Source organism: Mytilus trossulus, chromosome 11 (assembly GCF_036588685.1).
Source record: "Mytilus trossulus isolate FHL-02 chromosome 11, PNRI_Mtr1.1.1.hap1, whole genome shotgun sequence".
Classification (NCBI taxonomy): domain Eukaryota; kingdom Metazoa; phylum Mollusca; class Bivalvia; order Mytilida; family Mytilidae; genus Mytilus; species Mytilus trossulus.
Genome location: NC_086383.1, coordinates 67,957,563 through 67,980,821, shown reverse-complemented (window position 1 = coordinate 67,980,821; position 23,259 = coordinate 67,957,563). Strand labels below are relative to the sequence as shown.

At 32.8% G+C, this 23,259-nt stretch overlaps 1 protein-coding gene across 1 annotated transcript; it reads right to left on the bottom strand.

Moving 5' to 3' along the window:
* Positions 1-757: 757 nt before the first annotated feature.
* LOC134691460 (translation initiation factor eIF2B subunit delta-like) lies at positions 758-22,936 on the bottom strand. Its single transcript, XM_063552000.1, has 12 exons — positions 22,819-22,936; positions 18,685-19,025; positions 16,599-16,677; positions 14,047-14,233; positions 12,355-12,469; positions 11,924-12,000; positions 11,445-11,547; positions 10,393-10,526; positions 9,335-9,426; positions 3,321-3,406; positions 2,727-2,907; positions 758-1,004 (listed from the first exon to the last, which is right to left on the bottom strand). The coding sequence occupies exons 2-12, from the start codon at positions 19,015-19,017 to the stop codon at positions 796-798; spliced, it is 1,596 nt and encodes a 531-aa protein (XP_063408070.1). The 5' UTR covers positions 19,018-19,025; positions 22,819-22,936; the 3' UTR covers positions 758-795.
* Positions 22,937-23,259: the final 323 nt, after the last annotated feature.

Here is a 23,259-nt window from a genome sequence, read left to right as displayed (position 1 = left end):
CCAGACTGACGGATGGACAGACAGACAGATGGAGTGCAACCCTAAAGTCCCCTTTCGACTTCATCTAATTATATAGAATTGATTATTTATGCAATTTTATGGTAGATCTGATAATTTTAGGGATGGTAGACGAACTATTTCAATATTACCTAGGCCTCCAGATCAAATTGAGGACAATCAGTGTAAAATTGTAATATTGACTGTAAAAAGTTGGTCCATTTATTAGTACAATTCATGAAGATTAACAAATATAGTATGTTAAAAAAAATTAATCTCAGTTAAATCTTAACTGTAAAAACTGAAGTCCATCTATCAGCATGATCATGATGATCAGTAATATTTTGAAAAATAAAAAAAAACAATATTTGAAAAATTCTACTGCAAACATTAATTTATCTCTTTTTATAATAATATGGTTTTGCCACAGTTTTATAAATATCTATGAAATTTTGACAAAGAAATTGATGTTAAACAAACTTTAATGGCAGACTGTATCTACAAAGTTCATTTTTAAGTAAAATAAGAGAAATGAAAAATATGTTTTTTTTAAATGTGCTCTGGATACCATGGATAGTCTTTTGTTCCAAAAACCTTTTGTCCAAATCTCAAAAATTCCATGTAGGTTTGACAAAATGTATTGCTGTCTATATAAAACTTTAACTGTAGACTGAAGCAAAATGTTGTCGATGACTTAAATGTAGGATTGTTATGTGTTGACTTCTGCAATAAAATGTTGCAGGCTCTACAAAAATAACCATTTATTTAATCTTTTTATTATTAATCTATCATTTGACATTATGTTTCTGCTGTTTCCACTTGCTTCATCCTTAACACAACAGGAACAGATGTACAGGGAATCAGTCCAAGTTCTGTGATTACCACGGATACAAACTCTGGTGGGGTTACATCATAAACTAGATTCAATAATGTCAAAGAATTATAGTCTCTCCAGTCGGATAAATAGGCTGTCTTGTTTCCAATATTGACTAGGTCATCTGGGTCACCTAAAACATCAAATTTATTCATTTATTTCAAGGTGCAATTTAATTTCAGAAGCCAAAGAAAAATAATAAATGCAAAATAACTGAACTAATATACATTATAGTTTAAAGGGCTGCTTATAAGCCCACTTCATTTGTGGGATTTACTCTGTGTGTTGAAGACCCATTCATTTTTTCCCATCTGGCTTAGACCTGCCAACTATCCCGATTTTGGTCGTATCATCCTGATTTTCATGCCTCAACCCAAATCCAAAAGTCAAAAACCCGATTTTTACAAAATTTACCCTCCAAAAATATTGATTTTTGATTTTGAAGTTTTTATGATCAATTTCCATGAATCTATAATTTTACCTGGCCATATATTTATGACAAGTATAAGGCCCTTACGCTAATCAACAATCACAGTAGGTGTCATTATTTGTTGTTTTAAGTAATACCCTTATCTAATGGGTCATAAAAATCTTCTAGATTAATTAATTTGTAAACAGAATTGGTCAGTCAGCATTTCATCATCATACAATCACAAACTTGCAACATTTACCGTAGTTTTAAGACAAAATCGTAATTAACTGAAAGAAGTAACTGTGATGAACTCATTTGAAAGCAGCGTTTATCTTAAAATCCATTTAAAATATTGAAATCCGAAGTGTTTTTGTCCAGTTCTGATTTTCTAATCGACGTCATTTTATATTCACTTCTACCGTGAATAAGCCTCCGCCTGTAAGAGCACCTCTGAACATAAAGAAGGATAACTCAAATTGTATCCATTTTCTCTGTAGATTTGGACATTTAAATGTAGGTCTTCAGGGTCATGGTGCAAAGATAAGAAGTTCTTTGGAAGAGGAAAGGGGGGTCATTAATACTGATATACTGTTCTTTGGAGGAGTAACAAGTGAAACTGCGAGCTACTGCTCACTGATGATACTCCCGCCGCAAGTGGATAATATTAATAGTGTAAAAATATGCAAGTGTTCGGTAAACAGGAAGTTGTCGAGTGATGAATCTGAAAACGCATCACACAGTATAGCTGACTTATATAAATCCTGAAACCAAATTTCAGAAATCCTTGTATTGTAGTTCCTGAGAAAAATGTGACGAAAATTTTCAACTTGGCTATCATGTGTAAAATCTTACAAGTGTTCGGTAAACAGGAAGTTGTCAAGTGATCAATCTGAAAACGCATCACACGGTATAGCTGACTTAGATAAACCCTGAAACCAAATTTAAGAAATCCTTGTATTGCAGTTCCTGAGAAAAATGCGACAAAAAATATTCATGGGACGGACGGACGGACGGACTGACTGACTGACGGAAGGACAGACAGAGGTAAAACAGTATACCCCCCCTTTTTTTAAAGCCGGGGTATAATAAAAAGGGAGGGTCTTCACTTTGTCTCTTTAATACTGATATACTAACTCAATCTTTCTTCATCCTTTTAACTTTAGGACATTTAGGGTGAAGTCTTTTGAGTCATAGTGCAAATATAAGAAGGTCTTTAGAGGGTGAAAAGTGGGAGGGTCTAGATCTTCACTTTGAATCCATTATTTCTTATGCCATTATTCTCTATTCTTAAGTTATTTTGCCAATAATTAAGTACAAGAATCATGCAAATAAAAGAAATGAAGGCTTATTATCTCATCTTCAGTATACCAAAAGAAAAATATAAGAGGTATGAGGATATTTAAAAGAGATATGAAACTATTTCCAGAGTAAAAAAATACATACCAAGTTCATTCAATACAAAGCTATCTGTTTGTCCTCTTTCACAGAATTTATAAGTTTCACAGCAGACTAGTACAGATACATTAAATGATTTTGCTACAAGAGCCAGTTGTGAGCTTCCAACCCTAGACATCACACATCCATTGGCTAGCAAGGCATGAGCTCCTAAGAACACTTTGGTAGCCTTGTCAAATACAATAGAATAATAAATAACAGTAAAGAATACACATCTTTAATATTCCATATTGGTTATTTTAATTTAGGTCTGTTTTATGGTCGGGTTGTTGTCTCTTTGACACATTCCCAATTTCCATTCTCAATTTTATCTGGTCTAACTTAGGCATGCTTTTTAAAGCAATGGCATTAACAATATATTGGTATATATTAGTTTGTGATTTTTTTAATTCATTGTTATTCCATATTGATATTGTTTTAGTAGGTATATCTATCAATGTCTATGTGATTTGAATAAAACAGAATATTCATCAGAAGCAAAGTTATAGTCACCACTTTTAACCTCACATACATGTACATGGTGTATAATCATAGTAAAATTTTTGTTTTGTTAATATCATTTGTTCTTTTATTAAGACAAACCTCTTGCATGGCATATGATACTGCATTAATCAACATATAGGAGCATTTAATTCCTGCACGCACCAGTCTTCTTAACATCTCTTTACCTGAAATTAAAGTCACATATAAATTTTATCAAGTTCAAAAGGCCAAATAAAATACGAAGTTGAAGAGCATTAAGGACTAAAATACCTAAAAGTTTTGCCAAATACAGCTAAGGTAATCTATGCCTGAGGTAGAAAAGCCTTAGTTTTTAAAAAATTCAAAATTTTGTAACCAGTTAATTTTTAAATATAACCATATCAATGATAATTCATAACAGCACAAAAAGTGCTGACTACTGGGCTAGTGATACTCTCTAGGAAATAAATCTCCTCCAGCAGAACAATCTTGAACAATAAGCTGTAATGATACTCCGTTAAAAGTATTCAGTTAACAGGAAATGATAATAAGATTATGTACACTAGGTGCTTCTGATATACTTTTTAAGCAACTTTAGTGTGAGATACTCCATCAGCTATACGAACAAAAAAGACCTCATACCATCTATTCAAAATCAACTGGGCTGAGGCAATTGAAACCTTAGTTTGTAACTTATTTATCAATTGAAAATTTAGGAGAGGTGTGACTTAATTTTACTGTGCATATTGCTGTGTATTTCTTTATTATACATTGGCTTAAGGTAAAGAGGGAGGGTTGAGATCTCACAAAACATGCTTTATATCAAGTTTAAGGAACTTTATGGGTACTAATCTTTGTCTTTTTTTCTTTTTTAGCCATATATAAAAAAATTTGTAAGGGTTCCACGGAACCCAGTGTCTCGCCTACTTTTGCTGTAAATTGCAGGCTCAACAACAATGAGGAGAAAAAATCAATAAAAATATTCCTCTTGATACTATCTTATGATTGTAAGAACCTTCTGTCCAAGTTTGGTAAATATCTAGGATAGTTAATGAATTGAAAACTTTAACTGCAGACTGTATGTATAATATGTTAACTGGAAGAAAATGGAAGTCCATTTAAAATAAAATACAGAAAAAATGGAGTTATCTTTTTACAAAATTTACTTCTGGATACTATCTTATGAACATGAATAAGCTTCTGTCCAAGTTTGGTACAAACCCAGGATAGTTTAAGAAAGTAATTAAAATTTTAAAAACTTTAACCACAGAGTGAATATAATGTTTCCCCGCAGAAAAACTAAGTCCATTTAAAAGTAAAATACGAAAAAAATGAATTAATTTTTTTACAAAATTAACTTCTGGATACTATCTTATGGTCATAAACAAGCTTCTGTCCAAGTTTGGTACAAACCCAGGATAGCTTAAGAAAGTTATTAAAATTCTAAAAACTTTAACCACAGAGTGAATGTTATGTTTCCCCGCAGAAAAAACTAAGTCCATTTATAAGTAAAATACGGAAAAAATGGAATTGTATTTTTACAAAATTTACTTCTGGTTACTATCTTGTGATCATAAACAAGCTTCTGTCCAAATTTGGTAGAAATCCAGTACAGTTTAAGAAAGTTATTAAAATTTCAAAAACCACAGAGTGAATATTTGTGGACGCCGCCGCCGACGACGACACCAACAACGACGGAAAGTAGGATCGCTTAGTCTCGCTTTTTTCTACTAAAGTCGAAGGCTCAACAAAAAGATGTGGTATGCCGATGAGACAACTCTCCACAGAGGCCAAATGACACAGAAATTAACAAATTTGAGTCAATGTACGGCCTTTAACAATGATCAAAGCCCAATTTATTTTTATGGCCCTGCAATGAAGTTGTCAGTGCAATATAGTTTTACCCTTGTTCGAAATTCTGCAACAAACCATTATACGGAGTTTTTTTGTCTAAATGCCTTCAGACATTGCTTTTTAGTATGTGAGTTAACCATCATGAGTTACAGATCAAGTTTAAGTTTCGTTCTGCTCCGCTAATTTTTGCCGAAATTACGGGCTTTGAACTTTGATAAATTGATGAAAATCACAGTTATACGGACTTTTTTTCTAAATGCTTTCAGATATTGGGCTGATTTTTAGTATGTGAGTTACTCATGATAAGTTACAGATAAAGTTAAAGTTTTGTTCCGCTCCATTAATTTTTGCCAAAATAAAGGGTTTACTACTTTGAAAATTGTTGAAAATCACAGTTAGACAGACTTTTTTCAGCATTTTGAGCTGTGTTTTGTTAACAGTTAATTTAAAATTATGACCCTATTAATGTGAGACTACCATCATGTTTGTATCCACATGTGTTATTGAAATTTCAGATTTTTCAACTTTTTGAGACGGGGCAATTCGTGTCGCTTTGACACAACCAGTTGTTTATGTGTTTGTATGTCCTCTGGTATCTACTGGCCCTCTTTGATTAAGTAGAACTGTCAATTATGATTTTTTTACTCTGTCTTTTAAATTTGTAAAATTTGCAATGAAATAAGTGTCATAAAAATGAAACTCACATATTAAATTTTGATAGCTTTATCTGACAACAGCATTTTTTGAAATTGCATATTTTTTGTTAATTATTTTAAAATAAAAAAAATAAATACAGCCAATTATTTCTGAATTCAAAGTGGTAGTTTGTGAAGAAACAAAAATACATTTAAACTTTCATACAAGATGATTATGTCTAAAAATAATTGCATGAAGTTAATTGAGTGATGAATGTGAAAATCCATCACAAAGTAAAGCATGGCTCTTGAAATTTTCACAGTGAAAGGAACAGCCTTAACTAGAGGCACTTAAGAGCCTGTGTCGCTCACCTTGGTGTATGTGCACAATAAACAAAGGAAACAGATGGATTCATGACAAAATTGTGTTTTGGTGATGGTGATTTGTTTGTAGATTATACTTTACTGATCATTCTTGCTACTAACAATTTTCTCTATCTGTAATAAACATGGCCCTTTAGTTATAGAGGAAAATATTTTTTCAAAACATACCAAAATATACCAAATTCATGAAAATTGTTAAAAATTTACTATAAAGGGCAATAACTCCTTAAGGAGGCTCGCGGGTATAAGATTTTCCGAAAAAAATTAAACTTTAATTTTTCATTACAAATTTTATTTATTACCTTTAGTAGTTGTTACTTTATTATATGATCTACAAATCATTCCAAAAACTCAATACGTTTTGGCCCCAGCTGACTTTTAAAATAGTGATATCATTGAAAAAGCTCCAAATTATCTCCCTTTGGTGAAAAAATGCCATTTTTTGGCATTAAATATGAAATATCTTTTTTAACTCATCGGTGACCTATATGTTTTATTGCTGTTTTCGAATAAGCTGTACATAAACGAAATAATTGTAACATTTAAGCGATTTCTGTAATTTAGTTCTTTTTTTATTTCGATATTACTGATATTTCTCCTATTAGTTCAACAGAAAAAAAGGACATTCACAAAAATGTATGCTTCTTTCGAAGGCAGATTGTGAGCGTAAATGAATGGTGACCCCATTTTTTTATTTCATTTTACTTTTAAGTATAAGATAAAGTTCGTTTATTGAAAAATATAGAGAAATCCTATATTAAATTAAAAAAATGATTTAGACCCGCGAGCCCCCTTAAGGGGTCAATTGACCATCTTGGTCATGTTGATTTATTTGTAGATCTTAATTTGCTGAACATTATTGATGTTTACAGTTTATCTCTATCTATAATAGTATTCAAATAATGATCAAAAACAGATAAATTTCTTTAAAAACTACCAATTTTTTTTTTTTTGGGGGGGGAGGGGGCAGCAACCCAGCAACCAGTTGTCCAATTCATCTGAAAATTTCAGGGCAGATAGATATTTACTAAATAAACAAGTTAAAACCTTGTTTAATTTGTTTTAAATGCTTTGGTTTCAGAGTTATAAGCCAAAACCTACATTTTACTCCTATGTTCTATTTTTAGCTATGGCAGCAATCTTGGTTGGTTGGCTGGGTCATAGCACACATTTTTTAAACTAGATACCCAAATTATGATTGTAGCTAAGTTTGGTTAAATTTGGTCCAGTAGTTTCAGGAGAAGGTTTTTGTAAAAGATTACAAAATTTACACAAAATTGGTAAAAAATGACTATTTTAAGGCAGGGATGATTCCAGGTGTTTTGAAATGGGTCCCTTGAACATCAAATTGAAATTTTTTATTCTAATTGGGAATATTTTAAGCATAAAATCTAAGACGAAATTACATTATTTTCCTGAAAAACGGAAAATGTATATTATTAAGTTTAACCTGTACACTGATGTTCATGTAAGTTGTTACATTTTGAATAATTCTGGATGGGCTACTGTCATTACATGAATATCATTGAACATGATGCACTAGTCTATCATCTTAGCTATAGTTACCTAGGCCTATTACAAAAACAAATATTTCAGCTAATATTAACCACTGAAAAAAATCATTCATTGGGTATTTTTTCAACAGCAGGTCATCTCTATAAATTTACCTGAATTCAAATGGATTTCAAATTGAACTGGTCAATGGTCGAATTCAGAAAAGCAATTACAAAAGCTCATATACTTGATTGATAAGATATTTAAAGCATTGAACCAGTGTTCTTTAAAATTATTTGGATCATATTCAAAACTTTTGAAATAGTTCAATAATGATGACATCATATTTCATGAATGGTCTATCATCAACATTATTTTCAAAAAACGCTCAAACTTTTGTCTTTTGAGGAAATAATTTCTTTTACAAAACAAGTTTTCATCATATTATATAACCGGTCCTGCTGGGCGATCTGCTTTTACAAGATCGGCGTCCATTAAACCTTATCCATCAATTGTATATAAAAAATTTGAATTTGCTCTCTGCCGAGGTCTGCTTTGACACCTATTTTTATCAACCTGCTGGGCGATCTGCTTTTACAAGATCCAATACTCCCATAACATATTAATCAATTGTATTCGTCTGCTAAAATTGTTTCCCACATGTTGACATAATTAAATCGTTGTTACTAAGATGCCTTCGTAAACAGCATTCTTATCTGGATTTTAAAACGTTTTGACAACAAACTATGAAAAATTATAGTTGCCTTAATCGGTGACAGACTTTTCTGGAAATATCTATTTTTCTTTTATTTTCCTGAATTGGGAATTAATTTTCATGTACATTTTTTTGGGGCCGCTGGCCAATTTAAGGGCCGCTCAGCGGCCCTAAACTATATAGTGGAATCATCCCTGTAAGGACAATAACTCCTTAAGGGTTTTGATCATGTTGACTTATTCATAGATCTTACTTTGCTGAACATTATTGCTGCTTACAGTTTATCTCTATCTACAATGATCTATAATAGTTTTCAAGATAATAAGTGAAAACAGACAAAATTTCCTGAAAATTACCAATTCAGGGGCAGCAACCCAACAACGGGTTGTCCGATTCATCTGAAAATTTCAGGGCAGATAGATCTTGACCTGATAAACAATGTTACCCCATGTCAGATTTGCTCTTAATGCTTTGATTTTTGAGTTATAAGCAAATATAAAACTGCATTTTACCCCTATGTTCTATCTTTAGCTGTGGCAGCCATCTTGGTTGCTTGGCCGGGTCACACCACACATTTTTTAAACTAGATACCCCAATGATGATTGTGGCCAAGTTTGGTTTAATTTGGCCCAGTAGTTTCAGAGGAGAAGATTTTTGTAAAAGCTAAAAACGGACGACGACAACGACGACAATGACAGACGATGGACGCTAAGTGATGAAAAAAAGCTCATTTGGCCCTTTGGGCCAGGTAAACTAAGAAGAAAGCATCAATATTGTCTTTGTTTAATTCCTTAAAATCAAAAACTAAATAATATGTCATTTATGAAAAATTGTTTATTTTTTGTTTGTTATATTAGACATTTATGTTAACCATCTTTTTATTTGATAGCGGTGAATATTACTTATAATAACCACTAACTCCTGTATACATAAATGTCATTACTAATGTTAATGAGGCCGGGATAAGGTACTGGTAATCGATGTTTTAAACTAACAAATGTAAAGATTTCAATAAAATATTTAAACCTTAAAAAAAAATATTGTCTTGTTACCTTCCATTCTAGGTCGCCCATCTATCACAATAACTCTGAATTTTATTCCATGTTCATGCGCTGTACGTAAAACTCTTAACACTAATGACGAACTGTAAAGAGAAAAGATGTAATAAAACACTTAACAGGAATGATATGTAATTAGAAAAATATAAATTAAAATTTGGTGACTAAACATTATAAAGCAGGTTGGATAAATATATAGAGGACAGAACTCATCGATTAAAAAACAAGATTAAATTCTGAAAAATAACATTATCTAAGGGACATAACTCACTAACTCATACACAACATTTGTTTATCTAATCAAATACTGATTGAGAGAATACATGGATTCTGCTGTACCTTTGCAGATCTGGAGAGTTGCTTCCAATAACAGAGAGATCTAAGTACATATATATATATATATATATATATAAAAGTACGTCTGAGTCAGTGACAACCCTACAACAGATGTATCCATCGGATCGCCATCAATGATGGTGATACATGGCTGTGTACATAATGTATATACAACTCGTCTTAACATCAACCCAACAATGTTAGATCTGTAAATTTGCTTTCGCAAATTTTTGGTTCTTCCCTCGCCGGGATTCGAACCCATGCTACTGTGATATCGTGACACCAAATCGCCTGCACTGCAGCCGTCCCGCTAGACCACACGACCACCTGGGCTCTCAAAAAAAGAGCTTTCGGTGGCCATATGTTACCTTTCCACGTCAGTTTTAATCTAGCGGCGTACTACAGTACATGATATATAAGGCATGAAGATGGATATATATATAAAAGGACATAAGTCACAAAGTCATACAAAACACTGACATCTTTAAGAATGGTTATCTAATCTAATGGACATAACTCACGAAGTAATACAATTCATTATCATCTTCTATGATGATTACTGTGAATTTAGAAATTATTGTAAGGCTTTTACTAAGGAGAAAAATGTGACTTTGTGATTGACAGTATCTTTACAAATGATACAAATTCAACAAGTCATACAATACATTGAAATCTTCAAGGATTATTAATTAAATAGTCAAAGGGACATAACTCACCAAGCATATACTACAATGACATCATTATCAACTATCTTCTTGTCCTCTATAACAAATGTAGAGATGGCCTTTGCTGGGAGGATAATTTTAATCTTTATATATTCATCAATACTGTCTATTAAGTTCTGTTTTGCCTGAAAAACAAAATATTGTAAACTGCATTCACTAGCAATAACCTTGTTTTCATATTGTATACCAATAAATATGGCATAGAAATTGAAGTTATGTAAATAAATATCTGTTAACTTAAGCTTATTTCAGGTCTGTGGAGAGTCTGTTTCTGAGATGATATAAGAAAATCTATAATACACCAAGTCATCTTTTATTTCATATTTGAATGTCCAAAAGTAATAACAGTTTATTCATGTACATCATGTATATTGGATGCACTCTCATGCAGTTTATTTCTATTCTATATCTCAACACTACAGGTGTCACACGTGGAGCTTGAGTAGGATATGCTTGCCCTCGGTTATTGTTGCTTAGTCTTTAGATTTTTATGTTTAATTTTGTGTACTATTGTATGTTTGTCATTTTCTTTTTGTAGCTAGGGCCTTGTAAGTTTGTTTTTAACTTGTTGAGTTTGAGTGTCCCATTTGGTATCTATTGCCTCTCTTACTCTATATAAACCAAAGTAACTACAAATGTAAAGAACAATGTCATGAATCTGAACTGTTTTTGCCCTCTTTCAACAACAAGATTGCTTGGCCATAGCAAAATTTTTAAAGCCCCTGTGTAAATGGGGGATAAAATTGGGTTACTTTATAAAGTGTATATAGAGCTTTGTATTTGTTGCTGTTTTTCAATTGGCAGAATATGAATTAATTTTTATTGCAATCATCAACAATTTGGTGTTACAAGAAAAAACACTAGGTTGAGAAAAAAAAAATACATGATAGAATTTGACCTTCATCATGTTTATTTAGTTGACAAAAATTATTGACAGTTAATAAATATCTGTGAAGCATTATGAGATGACATTTTTTTTGTTATAATTGATTAATCACAGACCCACAGTTTTCTAGGACTATATAATAAACAATTTTACTTACCTCAGTTTCAGACAGATCTCTGGTGCCACATGATATATTATATTTTAGATATTTTATGGCATTTCCCATACTAACAGACATTAGTCGACACTGGTTTAAAAAACTACAACAGAAAAAAATTATGTTATTATGATTTAAAAGTGTAAAATTCTTTTTACCTTGCATGTGGTGATTCTAAATAACAGTTTTTATGGTGAGATTTTAAATCTTCAGTTTTCTTTTTTCTCATGATAGTGATAAAATTCCCCTGATGGAATCATTAATTGGATTTTTTGAGACCTGAACATGCTGAGCACATATCATGCATATGCAACTTATCTCCATCAGGTCAATAATGGAAGTTCTACCATTGCTTATACCAAGATCAACAGATTTTATTGATACTGAAGGATTGATTAAAGTTCCAACATCCAATAACATATATAACATGTTCATGTGGGATTAAAGCAGCAGTGTTTTTATAGACATGATAGATTTACCTTATATATGGTTTAATTCTAGTTTCTAAATCTCTTGACAGTTCTTTATGTGCTGGTGTTGTGTAATCTGCTATTACCTATAAATATATATATAATATTATGGTGGTACATCACATTGAGCCTAACATTTAACTTTTAATATAACCTTTAATTATTGCTTATTAAACATTAATAAAATAAAAGCATTGCTTTAACTTCAACTACATGTAGCATGCCCAAATATCAAGGAATAGACCAACATCTGTCAGTCTTTGTGGACCTTAAAATAAAGTGTCCTGTAAAAAATGCAACATACATGTACATGACCAAATATATAGCAAGCATACAACCTTTTTTAACAGACAATGGTGCTTTTCTATTTACTTGTACAGGTTAGATATTTGAGAGGTAAGGTTCTATCTTTTAGAAATAAAGATTGTTTAACCACATACCTGTTTAAACGCTACTAACATGGCAAGACACCTTGCATTAGACCCACAAATAACACCTTCAGCGTACTGGACCCCTAGCCTCACTATGGCTGGATGTATAGTGCAACTTTTAAACCTGAAAAAGAAGATGATTAACATTTAATATAGCATGTACATGATGAATAATTACTGAGCTCACTTTATTGGTCTTTTAAAAGTATATTATGGATTCATTTATTTTTCGTGGGTATCAATTTTATGGACTGAAGAAAAGTTGCATTTTCATGGATATTTGATATCGTGGTTTTAAAAAACATGAAAAAGTCTGTATTCAGTCATCCATCAAATTTAAATTCATTTAACATTTCAATTCGTGGTTTCCTTCAACCCATAAAACCCACAGTAAAATGCCCTCCGGTCTCACAATCTTAATTCCATGTTTAGTGAAGTGTCAAAACACTTATATTATTTGGTATATATATGTTAACAGCTGAATCAATAATGAACAAGTGTACAAGATTCATTTGACCATTTGTTGACTACTCTGAGATTTTGATCTTAAAATAAAACTTTTAAGAACCTGATTTCTGAGTACAAGACTTTGTGCTAGTGATAACGCTTTCTAATAAGCTATAAATACTCACAATAAATAAGTGAGTGAGCACTCACACTCATCAGCCAAACACTTAAACCTTCCTTTCTTAATTTAACAACTACAACCTGTCAGTCATAAACTCACAGAAAAATATGTGCAAGTGAGTCCTCTCACTCATAAGGCATAAATACTTACAATAAACTCTGTGTAAGTGACACCCTCTCACTAACACACCAAAATTAATACTTACGATAAATTCTGTGTAAGTGAGCCCTCTCACTAACACACCATTAATACTTACGATAAACTTTGAGTAAGTGAGCCCTCTCACTAACACGCCATTAATACTTACGATAAACTTTGAGTATGTGATCCCTCTCACTAACATGCCATTAATACTTACGATAAACTTTGAGTAAGTGAGCTCTCTCACTAACACGCCATTAATACTTACGATAAACTTTGATTAAGTGACCCCTCTCACTAACATGCCATTAATACTTACGATAAACTTTGAGTAAGTGAGCCCTCTCACTAACACGCCATTAATACTTACGATAAACTTTGAGTAAGTGAGCCCTCACACTAACATGCCATTAATACTTACAATAAACTTTGTGTGAGTGACACCTCTCACTAACATGCCATTAATACTTACGATGAACTTTGTGTAAGTGACACCCTCTCACTATCACGCTATTAATACTTACGATAAACTTTGTGTAAGTGAGCCCTCTCGCTAACATGCCATTAATACTTACGATAAACTTTGAGTAAGTGAGCCCTCTCACTAACATGCCATTAATACTTACGATAAACTTTGAGTAAGTGAGCCCTCTCACTAACATGCCATTAATACTAACGATAAATTTTGAGTAAGTGAGCCCTCTCACTAACACGCCATTAATACTTACGATAAACTTTGAGTAAGTGAGCCCTCTCACTAACATGCCATTAATACTTACGATAAACTTTGTGTAAGAGAGCCCTCTCACTATCACGCCATTAATACTTACGATAAACTTTGTGTAAGTGAGCCCTCTCACTTTCATGCTATTAATACTTATGATAAACTTTGTGTAAGTGAGACCTCTCACTAACACGCTATTAATACTTACGATAAACTTTGTGTAAGTGACACCTCCCTCTCATACTGATGCAGATGTTCAAACAGCCTGACTTGACGTTGAACTTTTGTGCGTTGTGGTATTTTCTGTTTCTCTAATTTCTTAGCCATCTTTTTCTGTGCTTGAACATCATCTGCCATTAAATGGTCTGGAACTCTCTTAGGTTCTATCTTAGCAACTAAAAAAGGCAAATATATATATATTTTAGGGTAAGAAATATCAAATGATGTGTCTAAGAAACACATGAAGCATTTCGTTCTCTCAAACTGATTTAATGAGATATAAGTTTGGAATCCACTGTTACAAACCCTCATTCAAACCAATACAAACTACAAGCTATAATTTCGGATATTGCTAGTCACAGACTTTTCAAGCCAGTTCGCATTGGAAAAGATGAAAAAGAGAAAAGATCTTTTCTAAATCTTTCCTTTGCCAACAAAGGTCTCGATGGCGTCAACCTAGGCAATATCCTTCATCATAAATTAGTTCAATCGAAAATACCGCCTTATTTCAAAGACCAGTCTGTACCAATAATTTCTTATACCTATACCAAACCTATTGCAACTAAAATTTTCAATTACAAACGCGTTTTGCAGGATCTCGATATTGACGACTTCAAGTCTAAACAACCTGATTGCACTTGTGCTTACGGTATATTGCTGGGTCTTCCAAGTGCTCCACGAAACCCCTTTCTAAATTATTAACATCCATTTTATCAGCAATCAAAGACGGGCTTCAAAGTTATTGTGAAACTGCCTATTCTAGAGGTTGCGTGAATCAGATGTGGATACTTAAAAATTCCAAAGATCTTTTAGAGTACATACAATCTAAATCTCTTTCATCTTGTAACAGTATTAAAACATTTGACTTTTCTACTCTTTACACAAGTATTCCACATTCCAAACTAAAAGACAAATTAAAAGAGTTGGTATTACTTTGCTTCATAAAAAAGAATGGCCAATGTAGATACAAGTATCTTGTCTTAGGGAGGGATAAATCCTACTTTGTAAAGAACCATTCTGATTCAAACAAAAAATTCTCTGAAACCGATATTATCAAGATGCTTGATTTCTTGATTGACAACATATTTGTTACGTTCGGAGGACGTGTTTTTCAACAGACTGTCGGCATCCCAATGGGAACAAACTGTGCCCCTCTACCTGCTGACTTGTTTCTTTATTATTATGAGGCTGACTTCATGCAGGAACTTCTTATGAAGAAAGATAAGAAGTTAGCAATATCCTTTAACTCTACTTTCCGCTATAAAGATGACGTTCTTTCACTAAACAATTCAAAATTTGGTGACTATGTGGATCGCATCTATCCCATCGAATTGGAGATAAAGGATACTACAGATACAGTTAAGTCGGCTTCATATCTTGACTTACGTCTAGAAATTGACAATGAGGGTCGGTTGAAGACAAACTTTACGACAAAAGAGATGATATCAGCTTTCCAATTGTGAACTTTCCATTTCTAAGTAGCAACATTCCAGCAGCACCTGCATACAGGGTATATATCTCCCAATTGATACAATATTCCCGTGCTTGCATTTCCTATCATGATTTTCTTGATAGAGGGTAACTGCTCACAAGGAAGCTATTAAACCAAGAGTTCCAAATGGTGAAGTTGAAATCATCCCTTCGTAAATTTTACGGACGCCATCACGAGTTGGTTGACCGTTATGGAATAACCGTTTCTCAAATGATATCGGATATGTTCCTTACCTCGTAACTACAATCTTCTTCCCTTTCATGAATTTGACCTACCGAATTAGACTATTTACTGGATTTGTAATCACATAAGCAACAAGACGGGTGCCGCATGTGGAGCAAGATCTGCTTACCCTTCCGGAGCACCTGAGATCACCCCTAGTTTTTGGTGGGGTTCGTGTTGTTTATTCTTTAGTTTTCTATGTTGTGTCATGTGTACTATTGTTTTTCTGTTTGTCTTTTTCATTTTTAGCCATGGCGTTGTCAGTTTGTTTTAGATTTATGAGTTTGACTGTCCCTTTGGTTTTTTTCGTCCCTCTTTTTGTGCTAATACATCAAATATATCATGTATATCATCCAGTAACTATAAATAGTTTCCCATAGTCTCACCTAATCAACAACTTAAACATGTAAACTATTCAAAATTTCTAGTCAATAGACCATGACTGAGGGAGCAGGACCAAATACTTTCCCTGGAAATGTGTTAATGCTTGTACAACAGAATATCAAACATGTCAAATGTCATTTCATTAAGGAATGACTGTAATATTTTTTCTGTCTATGAAGAAATAAAATAAAAAAATTGATGCAAACTGAATAACGCGTGTAGCGGTTATTAAACCGTGTGCACCAATTTTTTTTTGTAATTTTATGTACATATGTATTTTATGACATATTAATATGCTAATACATTTTGTGGTTTAAACATGTGCACTTTTTCAAATGACATATATATTCTTCCTACCTAGCACTTGACCCACTTCAAATCCTTGCTAGAACGCTGTATACTATGAATTTTTTACAAGTCAAAGCTAGTATCCTCTTGTTTACCTGAAGCAGAGCTGGAATCCTTGCTTGAACCAGAAGTTCCTGTTTCTTTTTTCTGATCCTTTAGAGCCCTCTGTTGTTCCTACAAGTATAACATGATATATAATCAATGGTGAATTCATAAAATAATATAGGGTTATTGCATGAATACTGGGGAATATTGTCCCGAGTAGAATTTTATATTGCACGAGCTTGCGAGTGCAATATATGTTCTAAGAGGGACAATATCCCCCAATATTCATGCAATAACCCATTTATTGTATAGCAATATAATATTTGAAAGTAAAAATTGGTTTAAACTAAGATTTAAACGTTGATGACGTAATGAATTTTGAAGATTTATTGCACTAGTGCAATATTAGTATTTATTGCACGCTAACTTTTGGTTATGTTCTGTTGGAAATATCATATTGCTATACAATAATATAATATACTGCAGATGAGTTCCTTGAAAAATATAAATTAAATACAAAAGGTAAATTTCAATTTATTATTTGATAATTAATGTTCTATTTTTTTTCGCTATTATAATCAACTCTGCAAAAATGTGTGTATAACGTATTAGTATTAGACTAAAGGAGTTAATTTCATTCACTTAATTGTGGTGATGGAGTATATGTTTGTGAACTATTTCAGGGATGTATATAAATAGAATTATTTTTATCTATTAGATAACTAAATAAAATTGAATATAAAAAAAAAATCGTCATAACAGCATTTTTAATATGGCATGTGTCCATAGTTAGTTTCCAGTAATATAAACAATTATTGTTTTGGTTTTATGAAATTTTGCGTACATTTAATGGCATTCAAAATTAAAAGGCAGATTAATATTATTGCCAGGGTTTAAAAAATGTTGTTACAGCTAACTAGCCCAGGACTTATTGGCAGCAGGATTTTACTAGCCCTGTTGGAAGAACTGCTAGTCCATCAAAACTGACCAGCTAGCCCTAGTATGCCTTAAAAATCAAGAGTTTGCTGCATAATACAAAGTGGGTGTCCTTTGTTTTGAAGGAGACATTATACACTGTATTTAATAATTTTTGTTAATCTGTTATTTATTCTTTTGGTGCTTAACCTAAGTAAGTTGTTCCCATATTCAAAGCAGACTTTTTATTGGCGTGCTTGGGGCAACTAACGGCAATATTCACAGAGCATTGTCTGTTTTTTTTCATCAGCAACAGCCAACCTTGCCAGGGGAATCATTGTGTCCCTGTTCTGCCAACTTTTCAGGAAGTGAATGCATGATTTTTTGGCCAAATTGTAAAGATCAAAGAGAAAAAACAATAGATTTAAGGAAAATGCCGCCAAATAAGCATGAACATGTGTGAGTCTCGCACTAAAGACTTGACAGCCCTTCTGTCCTGGACACTATTATTACTTTTTCCGCGGCTTTTCCCTGTCATATTTAGCATTTTGGGGGGATGAATTTTCAGCCTCTTTACTCCCTTCATCTACTGTTTTTCGTTTTGAAACTGACGAATTTCCTGCGGTTCCCGTACTAAAATATTAAGAAATATTTTGTTGCATGGTTTCGTGCTCAAGAGCTGTGCAACAAGACAGGTCAATACCAATCAATACATCATACCCCCAAATACCGTTAATTGAAAATCCCGGCACGATAAGCAATGTACAATCCCGCAAGCCATGGTATGAGAAATCGATATTTAAAGTACGAGAAGTGCAATCAACACATGATACCAGGCCACCAAGACATGCCAGAGTTATTTGTTCTATTTTTAATAATATGTACAACAGGACCTGTACAAACCAGTTCAAATTCTTGGAATCCCGGATGACTAAATTGAATCGAAATGGCTAACATAGAATAGTGATGAAGGGATTTTTCACTTTCTATTTTGGAAACGTCAAGAACTTTTTGTTACTAGTCCGTCGGGCATATCGAATTACACATTTTAATTGTCCGAGGCGTAAATGATCTAGTCCCGGGCGTCGGGCTAGTGGATTTTTTAACCCCTGATTGCAAAGCCTTTGAATTTTCTATTTTTTTACGTAAAATAAAACATGTAAAAGACATTAACAAGATTTTCAGAATTTTTAACTATATCTTGTTTATATTTATATATACCTGTAATGCCCTTCTTTCTGCCTTTAATTCTGCTTTACTTTTCTGAGGTTTGTTTGGATCTATCTGATTACCATTATTTGGGGCTTTCGGTGGTCCTTTAGGTTTTTGTCCTTTATTTGGGTCTGTTTGATTGGTTACATCTGAGGGCTTATCTTCTGTCGTCACTCTAGGAGATTTGCTAACATCAGATGATTTCTGTTGAACTTGACCTTTACCATCACCAGCTGTATTACCTCCCTTTCCACCTTTTTGTTTTTTGTCTTTCTTTTTACCTGGTGTTGACCCTTGATCTTTTCCTTTATCTTGACCGGATGCTCCCAATTTGTCTGACATGATTCAATCTAAAAATAGATAATTGCCTGTAAAAACTGTGTTACATTTCCATATTTTATAAAGGTCCATCCATAGGGAACTTGAAGAACATTATAACTGGTGATACTGGTCTGCCTTCACAATGTTAATTGTTATAGAGACCCCTAATTTGTACTTTTGAAATTTCAAATCTTTAAACACCATGAACACCAAGCATTTCAAGTCTTGTATAAAATTATAAAAGTAAGGCCAAACAAAAAAGTATGTGTGTTGGCTGTTACATGCTGAAAAATAGGGTAGGTATTTGAGACTTTGAGACTATATGGCAGCAACATTGTTACTTTAACCATTATACAGAGCTTGATAAAAAATGGTAGAAAAAAATCTTTAGGGTAGGGGATAAAAATTAGGATTGGTGATTTTGTAGTTATACCAAAATTTCAAACATACAGGTTTAGCATGTTTAGCTTTTATCTAATTATTAGTAAAATTGAAAACAATGAACATTTAGCTTCTTTTAACATGTTTAAGTTATGAAAGTTTATTGTAGCAAAGTTAATGCCTTATGCAATATTGTCAGAAGCTTTACATGAAAAATAAACTTCCAGTTTCATAACAGATTTTCCCAGTAATACCATGAATACCAGTATTGGCATTTTTTCCCTGTAAAATTCAAGATTTAATCTTACAGATTATGTAATAAAATTTTACTGTTAGCAACCAAAATTTCACTTTTTAGGGGTGTTGAAAATAGTGGGGGTAATTAAAATAAAAAAAAACACAAGTTTAGAGAAGTGATTTAGAAAATAAAAGTAGTTAAAAGAGTGTAATGTTTATTCGTCGTTATCGTTATGATTCTGGAGACTTTTTTTGTATTATACATGTATAATCATATTTTATGCAGAGGGTTAGGCAGATCTAGACGTTTGGCGAAAAATTAGTGGCAGGGTCGAAAGTTATAGGGGTAATGGTAAGGGACTCTCTATGGTCTGTTAGGGTAACATTTAGAGAACACCCCTATCAAGTAAATAGTATAGTCACCGTGGGGTATATAAGAGAGTGAAAAACAGCACTCGAGGCTGTCGGTTGGCTGTCGATGAGACGTCTCAAGTCAACAGAGCGAACACATGTACGTTGGTTATATTAAGCGCTAGTAAGAGCCTTAATATTCAAAGGACACTTTGCACTGGGTACAAAGTAAACGTACAAGTTGAATGGATTGACAAGGCAGACTGTCCCACTCGGAGGACAGGCTGTACCAGTCCGCTCTGTCTGTTAGTGACAGGTTGTCCCACTCGGAGGACAAGTTGTACCAGACCGCTCTGTCTTGTATTGACAGACTGTCCCATTCGGAGGACAAGTTGTACCAGCTATATTGTCTCTAGGTGACACATCGTTCTATCTTGAGGACAGGCTGGTTTATTGTATTATATTTGTATATATATATATAATTGTCCATTGTTACTTTATTTCGACAAAGAGTCAGGTGTGTATATTTTAGTTCATTGTGCGTAAAGTAGATAGTTGTAGTTTTTAGTATGAATTCCCGTATTGTTTGCGGACAATTTGGATTAAAGTATTGACTGGAACGGACGTTTTGGATATAAACACCTGGTTACACGTTACATGAGTTAAACATGTTAAATACAATGTAAATGATGTAAAAGATATATTCACAATCTGAGTTTAACAATTATTAACCATGTTATTGACAAAAAAAAGTTATTTTGAGAGCCACTGTGACCTGGAAAAATTACAAAATAGTCCTAAGTGTATGGGAGACAACTCCTGATTGATTTTATTATATATTTTTTTTACTTTTCTATATCTACAAACTACAATGATATTTTCTAACTGTTTCTTTCGTTCAAAAGAAAGATATAATATAAGTCTGTTGTAAATGGGAAATCAGAAGTATTCTAAAAGAGTACTGTCATCATCCCCTTTCACATCTAACACCTGCCTCATATTACATCATGCAACATGCAGAGATCTTTGATTTTAAAATAAGCGGTAAAGCCAAATGTATAGATTTGATTTTAAACTAAATAATCAATTTGGAAATTAGGATACAAAATTTCTTCAGATTACCATGATTATTAAGCTGCAGTTAATATTTGAGTAATAACTTTTAAACTACAAAAGTGATTCATTGAATATGGTTGATTATTGCAGGGTATGAAATTAGCAGGGGCTCTGACTCATCATTGGCCCCTAAAATTTTGTGTGGGCTACAGAAATTTCTACTTTTCTAGTATAAAATTAAATATATTGTCTACGAAATTTAAGCTGTGGCCAACCATGCCAAAATGTTAACTTGAATTCTTGTACTGTGTTGATTATTTGTATTTGGCATGAAATTATGTTCGGGTTTACGATTAAGAGTAAAACCTTGCCCTTGTTTAAAATGAGTGTTATTCATTTGCATAAATTGACAATTTTTTAGCATACATGTGTTGAACTTGTTAAACATTTTCTTTGTAATTGAATTTACATTTTATTTTTAACATGTTTAAATCTAAATTTTCTTCGCATTTGCTTAAATTAAAAAGTCATTATATGATTCAGGCCTATACATCATCATCTTTAGATGGACAAGTTGCAAGAAAATCAACTTGTCCAACAACTTCTAAAATGCTTAACTCAAATTTATGGGCAATTTTTTTAGTTCCTGCAGAAGGTGTAGTGTAAAAAAAAATGGGATACAACTTTGAGATCCTCCCTCTCAGGTAATAAATATTTAGTTTGTATTGATCATGTTGATTGTCTTGTTTGGCATGGACAATTATGGACAGACAATATAATTCTAAACAACTATAGGCAAGTTAAAGGTTGTAACTAAGTGGACAGACAGTATCAAATGCTATTTAGATGTTTGTTATCATAGTTATAAATTTTTACTCCTTCTGCAGGAAAAAAAAGCCGATCAGAACAATGTCAGAATCTTGATTTTATCTTTCTGAAACACAAAATGCATTCAACTTTTACATATATATATGGATGCCAGGCCTTAATACAACTTTCAAAACTGCACAGGTTAGTCTGTACACAGAGTGGTTTATGAGGTGTAAATACAGCCATATCCTATATCTAAATATTTGTCCATTTGTAAAAAGGGGGGGGGGGGGGGGGTAGGAAGGGTACTGTTCCCGAAATCCAAAGCTTAAAAACATGGCATCACAAGATCTAGAATTTAAAGAAAATTAAATCCTGATATCCTCAAATTTCGAAAAAAGAATTCATCCCAGACTTCAAAGCATCAATCTGAAAATCCAGAGCCTAAAAGCATGTGATCCGGGAGTCATTGGGGTCTAAGCGTGATATGGGATTGACAATTTTTTGAAAGCGTGACACATAAATCTAAAGTCCAATTATTGTGCTGTGAAAATTTAAACGGAAAATAATATAAAAGGAAAGACAATTGCTTACATACATAGTGTACACGGGATAAGGGAATCTGACAAAACAGTAAGCAGGATCCGAAACAGAACCCCCAATGAGACCCCCCTGATTATGATATTAATAATTCCTATTCCCCTCATTTGTTATTATGAACCTTAATTTAATATTAAGTGATTGATTTGAACAGCTCTGTTCAGAATATCCTGTGAAAAGTATAACAAAAAAATGTATATTGTACTGGGGACTACTAGCATACTGGTGCAAAATGTTTGCTGTCCAAATGAGGTACCAAATGGCAATATGTGATCATATGTATGTCTCGTCTGACAGTTGGAATCTTTCACCCCACTCCGTTATTACCCGTAAAATATCGTTTTTTATTTAGACCAAGAACGAAATAATCAACTATTTTATAGTTACCTGTTTTCTGCAAAGTCAAATTCAACCTGATGAAATAAACGAGTAAACACTGAACAGTTTCTAAACGTTGAATACCGAAAATTAGTTAACATTCATAAATGAAACGTACGTTTATGATACTATTGATTGTAATGAACAGTCAACTTGTTAGAATTATGAACTGCCAGTATGTTTCAAATAACATGAAAATCATGGTGGTGAATTTGATTAATTATCTTTTACAATTTACTGCTTGAGTGCTTTTAATTTTTTTATAGTTATGAATATGTTATTTTATTTACTCCTCAGACACGTTCTCACTTTGACGTAACTAGTGAATTATTATAACTCGCCACATATGTGGATCGTCCTTGTCCCGCGTTACACTTTAAGTTTTGGATAAATCTGAATACCGTAAAACATATATAAAAATTCCACCAATAATATAATAGTTTCGTTTAG

What these genes read in the sequence shown, in the direction of transcription:
- LOC134691460 (XM_063552000.1), bottom strand. Translation starts at nt 19,017, where the DNA reads ATGTCAGACAAATTGGGAGCATCCGGTCAAGATAAAGGAAAAGATCAA. An exon ending in CAGAAAGAAGGGCATTACAG is followed by an intron (nt 16,678 to 18,684) that starts GTATATATAAAT and finishes TTATACTTGTAG; the next exon opens with GAACAACAGAGGGCTCTAAA. An exon ending in TGTTAGTAGCGTTTAAACAG is followed by an intron (nt 12,001 to 12,354) that starts GTATGTGGTTAA and finishes ATATATTTATAG; the next exon opens with GTAATAGCAGATTACACAAC.